The 10,136-nt window shown below is 34.2% G+C and overlaps 1 protein-coding gene across 1 annotated transcript in view; it reads right to left on the bottom strand.

Annotated features, from left to right (window-relative positions):
* Positions 1–617: 617 nt before the first annotated feature.
* Positions 618–10,136, bottom strand: part of SLC30A5 (solute carrier family 30 member 5) — a 28,519-nt gene continuing 19,000 nt past the window's right edge. Inside the window, exons 9-16 of the mRNA XM_068535448.1 lie at positions 9,751–10,039; positions 9,360–9,568; positions 8,493–8,650; positions 7,520–7,649; positions 4,962–5,163; positions 3,944–4,170; positions 2,085–2,213; positions 618–1,464 (exon numbers count right to left, since the gene is read on the bottom strand). Coding sequence (XP_068391549.1) covers positions 1,294–1,464; positions 2,085–2,213; positions 3,944–4,170; positions 4,962–5,163; positions 7,520–7,649; positions 8,493–8,650; positions 9,360–9,568; positions 9,751–10,039 — 1,515 coding nt within the window. The 3' untranslated portion in view covers positions 618–1,293. The remainder of the gene's footprint in view (positions 1,465–2,084; positions 2,214–3,943; positions 4,171–4,961; positions 5,164–7,519; positions 7,650–8,492; positions 8,651–9,359; positions 9,569–9,750; positions 10,040–10,136) is intronic.

The raw sequence follows: 10,136 nt of genomic DNA, 5'->3' as shown, positions 1-10,136 counted from the left end.
TCCATACTAAAATTAATTCATCCTACTTATCAAAATTCCTAGTATAAGAGTGAAAATACTCAGATGCTTATAAATAGGTATTCGAAAGTTTCTCTTGGTCAACATTCTTTGGTGTTCATAAAACTGCATATATTATGATGTATCTATTTATCATATAGTCTTTTCAGACTATACATTCAGTTTAAATTGGAAATGAAAAAATATAGATATTACTATAGAAAGTAGTTATAGAGTAAGTATTGTGATTTCATAGTGCCCAAGGGTTTATGAACAAGATTTACTTACTAAACTTTAAAATAACCACCTAATTCTTTGATATTTCTTCTATATCTACATGTTCCAGAAATTAAAAAAAAAGAAAAAGTTACATCTATAGGCAGAAAATTAACTCTGAGTTGACAATTATTTATGACTCTCTCCACTGGCTGTTCCACAACATATGAAAAGATGAAAAGCCTAGCACTGCTTGGATACCAGCTTAATAAGCAACTTGGAATGCCAGATGCATAACAAGAAATGGAATATTCTACTTTAGAGGAAGAAGACAGAGTGAATAACATGAACACAACTTAGTCTAAGTTCTTTACCCTAATAAAGTAATTATGCATTTGCAAATATTACCAAAAGTAAAAAAATTTATTTTACAGAGTGGTTGGCTTTTGTAATACATCAAAAACTGTCATGTTATCCTTCACTATTCTCACTGCTGCCTCATATCAGTGGTTGAAGTTTCTCCCAAATAATTTAGTTTAAAGTGGCAATACAGGTTTTACTTAATGGATTTAGGTTATAATTAGAAACCAGTTTTATATACAGAAAATCCATAAATATAGAACTTTTATTCCTATTTTATCCTAGGGCTATGCAAAAAATTGACTAAAAATTTTTCATTTGGGTCTTTGTAATAAACATGTAAATACATTATTTACAATGGAGATGCTTTCTTACAGAAAGTAAACACACAGAAGTTATTTTGGTCTTCACTAGAATCCATCATTATATGTTCACTTTTGAAGATGATATGATACATCATGTTCACTTAAATTTTAAGTTTCCTGTTTTACACATAATTTAAACAATTATTTTACTTGTATAATTAACGCTTCATTCTGTATTTAAATTTCCTTTAAGAAAGATTCCTTGATCCAGCTGTAGGGAGCTTTAAAATTTTTTTCAAATACCACAAAATTTTTCTGTACAATTATGTGCAATTTTCTTCCTTCTGGCGATATTATAAATACCCGGTCATTTCATCTTCATTGTTCATACCCCAGGGGTAATTCCCAAGTTATCTCACATGATGTAAGTACCATCTTTGTAGTATTTCATGGACTCCATTTGTTTTGTCATAGCCAGAACATCATGAAATCCAGTACTTAGGCCAGACATATGTTGAAAGTATGCTTCTTTTTCCACTTGAATTGTTAAATTGTTTACTCCAGCATCTTTAAGTATTCCTGTAACCTGTTATAAAAAATCCAAACATTTAAAAGCATTTACATTAATGCATTTAGTGCACTTGGATTAAATAATAGATATCACATTTTTTTAAATAGCCACAGATAGTCAATGATAAGTCCTTAAAGTAATGTTTATTATTTAGCTGGTCAAATATTACATAGGATCTTTTAGAAGGCCAGTAAATCACTGACCTGACATTCAAAGTAGAAAAGGAAAAAGCTACTGTTTCCAATTCGGTAGGTCTAGAATAGGGATACAGGAACTGTTTTGATCCTTATCTCCAACCATGACACATACCTGCCAACTTTATTATTATTATTATTATTATTAACTTAGGACTATATTTATAATAACTTATTTCTGGACCATCTATTGGGAACCAAGGTGGATTACAAATGAATTTTTTTTTTACATTAACTTAAGCTTGTCCTCCACATACTAAAACTTGACTTTATTTTTTACCATTTTTGGATATAAAACAAATCTAGATGTAAAAAAATAACTTATCCTTGGACAGCTGTAAGAATGATATTTTTAAACAATTAAATGACTACTGAGCTGTATAACTTACAATGTGTGCAATTACCTCAACTGAAATTATTTTAAAAACTTAAGATTATTACCTGCTGTACTATTCTTTGTTCCAGCACATCAGATGTCACCTGTATATGAATTGTTCCTGCCACAATACTGGCAGAATGACGCCAAAAATGTGGGTCTCGGTATGATATTAATCCTTCAATTTTCTGTAGCTGTCAAATAAAAGGAGAGGTGATATAAATGGATTTGAAGGCTAATTTACTGAACACAAAGCAGTCTTTTTAGTCCAGAAACCATTATTAAGCCGATTAAAAAAAAAAGTAATAAGCAGACCCCAGAAATGAGAAAGGAATGGGAGGGACAACTAACTTCAAGTAAAGGTGTCTAAAATATTTTGACCTGGCACTGATGCCAGGGAAGGAAGTTTGGACTAGGAAGTGAACAGGGTTACACAGGTGCCTTTACACCCATTTTCACCGATATAAGATGTACTTTGTCTAGTCTAAACATTGGATACGTTCAATAAACCATGTTGTTTCCTTTATATTGATACAAACATTCCAGTATTGTTATATTTGAGATAACACATGAAAAAGATATCCTTCATGTTCAACAATGGAGGGCTAGTTAAATAAATTATAGACTATCCACACAATGTAACACTACCCTGTCATTAAAAATGTATTAGAATATTTATCAACATGACATAATTAAGTGGGGAAAAATTTACAAAGCAGTACAAAACATTTTTTTGGCCATTTTTATTTTAAAAATATTTTCATACAGAAAAATGACTCTTGAAAGTGTTTCTGGGCTTCCCTGGTGGGGCAGTGGTTAGGAATCCGCCTGCCAATGCAGGGGACATGGGTTCAAGCCCTGGTTCGGGAAGATCCCACATGCCATGGAGCAACTGGGCCTGTGCGCCACAACTACTGAGCCTGAGCTCTAGAGCCTGCAAGCCACAACTACTGAGGCCCACATGCCTAGAGCCCGTGCTCTGCAACAAGAGAAGCCACCGCAATGAGAAGCCCACGCACCGCAATGAGGAGTAGCCCCTGCTCACCACAACTAGAGAAAGCCCGTGCGCAGCAAATAAGACCCAATGCAGCCAAACAAACAAACAAAACAATAAATAAATAAATAGATAAATTAAAAAAAAAAAGTGTTTCTTTCCAGGTGGTGAAATTATATGTGATTATTATTTTTTTATTTTTTTCTACTTTGAAGCTTTCTGTAATGGATATGTATTATTTTTGAAATAAAAAACTTTCTTTTTTAGTAGGATGTATTAGTCGCCAATTATGAGAAAGTGAGAAAACTTTACTAATTTTATTTATGAAACCAGTGGGTTAAGATGCTATACCTTAAGTATTCAAGATGCCAACTGTTCATCAGCAGATCCTAATTATTTAATATGATATGTCAGGGACTTCCCTGATGGCGCAGTGGTTAAGAATACGCCTGCCAATGCAGGGGACAGAGGTTCGAGCCCTGGTCTGGGAAGATCCTACATGCTGTGGAGCAACTAAGTCTATGTGCCACAACTACTCAGCCCGCGTGCCACAACTACTGAAGCCCGTGTGCCTAGAGCCCGTGCTCTGCAACCAGAGAAGCCACCGTAATGAGAAGCCCGCGCACCGCAACGAAGAGTAGCCCCCACTCACCGCAACTAGAGAAAGCCCGCGCACAGCAACGAAGACCCAATGCAGCCAATAAATAAATAAACAAATAAACAAACAAAACAAATAAATAAATAAGATATGGCAAACCACAAGCTGAAATACATTCTATTTTGTGTTTGGTTTTTCTATGAATTGCCTGTTTATATTATCAGTCCATTTTTCTACAAGACTGTCATTTTCATTTCTTATTAGGTCAACTTATTTAATTTCAAATGCTATTTTAAAAGGAAGAAGACTAGTAAAGAAATTATACACAGTACCTTTTCTAAGGCAATATGTAGTTCTTTTTCATATTCTGGTGGCAGTCTCAGAAGGAGAACCTGACAGGCATCTTTAATCAGTGGGACAACACTGAGAAATATTAATATAGCGATAAAAAGAGAACAGAGGGGATCAGCAATGAACCATCCAAACTGCTCTATAAGAATGGTGGATACGATCACACCAATACTGCCAAGTGTGTCTGCCAAAACATGTAGAAATACACCTACAAGTAAGATATATAAAATATTAAAAATTAAAGCACATTTAATTTAGTTCTTTTATTCATTCTACAAATATTACGAGGTACCTATTATTCACCAGGTCCTCTGCTAGGGGCTGGTACTTCAAAATGACTAAACATGGTCACTTCCATCAAGGAATTCATGGCATAGTGGTGAAGTAAGGATGTGGGCAACTATTACCAGTGTGGTGAATTTTATGATGGTGTCTGAGAAAGCTTCCTAGAAATCATATACATGAGCCAAGTTTTGACATTACCTAAATTATTTCTACTGAAATATCAGAATAGGGAATTCTCTGGCGGTCCAGAGGTTAGGACTCCGCACTTTCACTGCTGAGGGTGAGGGTTCAATCCCTGGTTGGGGAACTAAGATCCCACAAGCCACGCGGCGCGGCCAAAAAAATAAATAAAAAAATAAAACATCAGAATAAATATCTCAACATAAATGATACTTCCCCATATTTTTTTTCAGTACAATAAAACTTCTCAGTTCTTTTATAGTGAAAGTGCGTAATGCACAGTTTCCCTTGCAACTAATATTTACTCAAGTGTCACTATGAAAAAGACTCTATAATTACAATAATTTATTTTAAAAAATTGACATTTATGAACAGTTGTGAGCATTTTCTGTAACAGATGACTTTAGATCTCTTTTTAGTTACAGGTTGGTTTTTTAAAATAAAATTGTACCAAGAACCCAATACTAAATACAAATAAACAATGACAATTCAGAACACAGTTGAAAGGTAGGACAGTATCTGGCAAGGACTCACCCCTCATGTTAGCATTCATGCCTCTGCCTGCAGATCCGTGGCTGTGACCGTGCCCATGGTCACTGTGTCCATGCACATGGTGTGAATGGCTGTGATCAGATGAGTGACAGCTTCCTTGAGAAGCTCCATGGGTATGGTTATGGGCATGGCTAAAGGCACAGATACCAATAAGGTTTACTATCAGCCCTCCAACTGAGACTGGCTAGCAAAAAAGAAAAAAGAAAACCTTTAAATTTGTAATTAAAAAAATAAACTTGTTATTTAAAAGTTATTATGTAGCTATATATGTTTTTTGGTTTACAGTTTTGAAAATATTCATAGTAAAACCTCATTAAATTCAATAAGAAAATTTTAAAAGTGTGAATTTTAGAATATTTTAGAAGAAGCATTTAACTTTCAAATACCAAAGTGTTGACAAGTAAAAGGATTTAGATTTGCTTTAACTAAATGATTAAGAATAAAAATGTACTTGATTCAGGGTTTATGAATAAATAAATGATGCTAAAGTTTTGTTTTGTTTATTTAAATAAAGAGTTTGAAAGTACTGCTTACTAGAGCAAGTATACACTGTACCTGAAATCTCATTTATATTACTAGGTAAATATCAATACTTTAAAAGGCAATGATAGTAATTTACTAATAAGTGGATTCCAAATAAACACACTCTTACTGTTTCTTAACTACAGTAAAATTTCCCAAAGTAAAAAAAGTACAGCGGAAAAGCATTTTTTAAAAAACAAAGTAAATGAGATTATCTTGATTTAATGGTGCCACAATAACACCCCAAAGGATCCTTACCCTTGATTATCCCCTCTTACAAAATGATTTTGAATAGTAGCTCTAGTTCAGGGCACTACTTAATTTACATACATCTACAATTTCTCCTTTAGAGAAATCCATTTGTTTTATTTTTAATTTTTTTTAATTAAAAAAAATTTTTAACATCTTTACTGGAGTATAATTGCTTTACAATGGTGTGTTTGTTTCTGTTTTATAACAAAGTGAATCAGCTATACGTATACATATATCCCCATATCTCCTCCCTCTTGCGTCTACCTCCCACCCTCCCTATCCCACCCCTCTAGGTGGTCACAAAGCACCAAGCTCATCTCCCTGTGGTCTGTGGCTGCTTCCCACTAGCTAGCTATTTTACATTTGGTAGTATATATGTGTCCATGCTACTCTCTCACTTCGTCCCAGCTTACCCTTCCCCCTCCCCACGTCCTCAAGTCCATTCTCTACGTCTGCGTCTTTATTCCTGTCCTGCCCCTAGGTTCATCGGAACCATTTTTTTTGTTTGTTTGTTTTTAAGATTCCATATATATGTGTTAGCATACGGTATTTGTTTTTCTCTTTCTGACTTACTTCACTCTGTATGACAGACTCTAGGTCCATCCACCTCACTACAAATAACTCAGTTTCGTTTCTTTTATGGCTGAGTAATATTCCACTGTATATATGTACCACATCTTTATCCATTCATCTGTTGATGGACACTTAGGTGGCTTCCATGTCCTGGCTATTGTAAATAGAGCTGCAATGAACATTGTGGTACATGAGTCTTTTTGAATTATGGTTTTCTCAGGGTATATGCCCAGTAGTGGGATTGCTGGGTCATATGGTAGTTCTATTTTTAGTTTTTTAAGGAACCTCCATACTGTTCTCCATAGTGGCTGTATCAATTTACATTCCCACCAACAGTGCAAGAGGGTTCCCTTTTCTCCACACCCACTCCAGCATTTATTGTTTGTAGATTTTTGGATGATGGCCATTCTGACCCGTGTGAGGTGATACCTCATTGCAGTTCTGATCTGCATTTCTCTAATGATTAGTGATGTTGAGCATCCTTTCATGTGTTTGTTGGCAATCTGTATGTCTTCTTTGGAGAAATGTCTATTTAGGTCTTCTGCCCATTTTTGGATCGGGTTGTTTGTGTTTTTGATATTGAGCGACACACATCTTAATTGTGGAAGAATGACAAACTAAACAACAGTTATAAGTCAATGTTGCTAAAAGAAGGTTGCACAAGATACAATGGGAATATTCAGAAAGGGAAATCTAACACACTTTAAGGTGGGAAGAGAGGGACTAAGGGAAAGTATCCCACCAAAGGCAACTTAAAAGCAAAGCCTAAAAGGGCAGAAGTGAGGGAAGGGCGTGAGAACTATAAGAAACATCACATGTAAAGATCTGGAGGTACAGGGAAAACATTTAAAGTTGCCATAGCAGTAATTTAACCTAGAGTAAAGCCTTTGAACATTTCCTCAGGTATTCAAAAACACATCTTCAAACAAAAACGCTTAATTAGGCAGAAAAAAAACTGTTCTAGAATGTTATCTAATATTTGACTAATAGCGTGTTAGAGAAAAGTGTATTAATTAATTTTGAAGAGTCAGCAGTGTACATGTAAATAGCAAGATAGGAAGTTATGTTGATTTAAATTAAAAAAAAATAAATAAAACCTTCCTAGGTCAATAACTACAAGTAGTTAAACTTTAGCAGGGAAAAAGCTGTATGAGTTTGAGTAGAAATTCAAATAGGAAAATGAAAAGACTTACTGTTAACATGTGTGTGTCTAATTCCGGAGGATCAATTAATCTAGCCACTGATTCCATAAACACAAAAAAAGCTATTACCACTAGAAAAAGCCCATTAATAAATCCAGAGAGAATTTCTATTCGGCCATACCTAAAAATGTAGAATATATTTTTAGAAAAGGGAAATGACAAATATTTTTAAAGTATAAACATTATTACGTTACAAATGAGGAAATGATTTTCAATGACAGATTTTCAATTACACAAATAGTAAGACTAGAAAATTACCAAGATTTTAAATATCATACTAATGCTGGAAGGTTCTTTCCATACATATATGTTTGTTGAAATTTTATATATTTATCAAAGTCCTTCTTCAACGTCCCTTCTTACACAAAGCCTGTCCTAATTTCTTAGCAAGAAGTTATTTCTCTCTCCTTTAAGCCTTTGGCGTTCTCTGTATCTCCGTCACAGCACATAGATTCGGCTTTGTATCAAAAGTTTTTGTAATTTTGGCTCATCCATCTTTCAAAATATAAACAGCTGAAAGTAAGAGCTGAATTTATTAACCTATTTACAATAGTTCTTATCAAAATATCTTGCACAAATCAGAGATTCTAATATTCGCTGAACTGAATGATGACTTGGTGAAAGGATACTGCATGCAGAGCCACTTCAAATTTTGAATTCTCTTTCTAACTGCAAAGATGTGAATGCCCATGAACATTCCATTACCTCAAAGAAACACTGTTGGCCAAATAGCTCACTATTTAACTGATTTTTTGCTATCTACCTATGAGAGGGATTTGTCAGGGAGTATATAGTCTTAAGCTTACTGCCATTCAGTATTTATCAAATGCTTGGTTTAGTTTCTCTTATCTACTTTAAATTAAAGAAAAATGAAGCTCTGAAAAATTAAATTTGTATTAAAAGTAGTAAAACTTTATTCTATAAGATGGAATTTGCTACAAGCCTTGACAGTTAGTGTACCTACCCATAGGAGAAAATCCGAGTTGCTTTCCACCTACTCATCAGGGCTGCAAAAAGTCCCATGACCAAAGCAGAGCAGTCAAAGAGCATGTGAAATCCATCTGAGATCAGACCCAGACTATTGGTCAACACGCCATAGAATAATTCCACAAAGGTAAAAAGCTAAAACACGTTTAAAAAAAAATAGGAGTATGTTGGGAAATACTGTTTCAAGAGAGATTTATCAGAATTTAATCATAAGGATTTTAACCCTTAGTTACCCAAACCTTACTTGAAGATATTATACACTTGTCTCTTTCGTTATTTAACTGGTTCTCATACAAGAAACCTCATTTCATATAAACTATAAGAAATCAAGCTAAATCAGATATGTCTATCTTATAAACTATTTAAAAGGAGATAGTTTTATTTATATGTCTGTAGAACTAAATAAACTAGACTATAAAATGTTAGCAATCTGGTGGGTAGTGAGATCTTATAAGGAGTAGATAAAAATCTTTTTTTCTTTTTGGCTGTGCCGTGTGGCTTGTGGGATCTTAGTTCCCCGACCAGGGATTGAACCTGGGCCCCTGGCAGCGAGAGCAAGAAGTTCTAACCACTGGACTGCCAGGGAATTCCTGATAAAAATCTTTATAAACTACTATATCTACTACTTTGAAATAGCACACTAAACCAACGTTTCTAAAATACTTCAAAAAATTGTTTAAGTAGTGTGAATATGATCCTGTAATCTTTCTAATACTTAGAGAAAATATAATTTTAGCCCATATCTAATTACTAAAATTATTTGGGAATTATAAAATTATACCAGAACTGTCAAAATTAAAAGATTAAGCTTTTAAGATATGCCACTAATATTTAAAACTCTTACCAGATTCAAGCACAAGAAGTAAAAGATCTGCCTAGAGTCATTCTCCTCAAGAATTTGTTTTAGTGATTCCTTAATAAACCTAGGGATTGACTGGGAGCTATGCTGAAAAGCGTCACCCATGAAGTTATAAAGAGGTGTTCCTTCAGGAGAATATCCAATTAGGGTACCTTTCTGTCCTCTCTTAGAAGGAGATGATAAGATGTTGGCAGCTAAAAATGGAAGGAAAAAAAAAAAGGAATATTACAAAAGTTAAAAAAATTTAAGCCAGCAAAACCTAGCACAGTATCTATCAGCATTAAATGTATGAAGCATTGAACAAATTCCCAAGTTCAGTAAATGACTGAACATCAGAATCCATAAGATGAAATTTGCCAAGGGGAAAAATGCTTACACAAAATGAAGAATATAGCGCTCACTACCACTCCTCCAGAAAGGACGTGTTCTGTGCTCTCCTGGTGTGCTGCTTTGTTCATGGCCCGAAGCTGGTCTGTTATTGGATGCGTCCAAAAATTTCCAAAAAGTAGAGCACTAATAAAAATGGGAAAGGATCCATATCGGGCACATTTGGAAACTTCCATTTTGACTGAACAAATGGAATCGACATAGAAATCCAGGATCATGACAAAAAAAATAACCGTTGTGAAAGGCATAATGAGAGAAAACCAAGACTCGACTTTACTCTAGAAATTAAAAAAAAAAATTTGTTAATACCGTATGGGTATAAAGTTCACATCTTATATTTCAGTTAATCGCTTTATGTATAAACAAATATTCCCA

The sequence above is a fragment of the Eschrichtius robustus genome, chromosome 2, assembly GCF_028021215.1.
Source record: "Eschrichtius robustus isolate mEscRob2 chromosome 2, mEscRob2.pri, whole genome shotgun sequence".
NCBI lineage: Eukaryota > Metazoa > Chordata > Mammalia > Artiodactyla > Eschrichtiidae > Eschrichtius > Eschrichtius robustus.
Note: the sequence above shows the minus strand (reverse complement) of the source record. Positions and strands in the feature narration are given on the sequence as shown.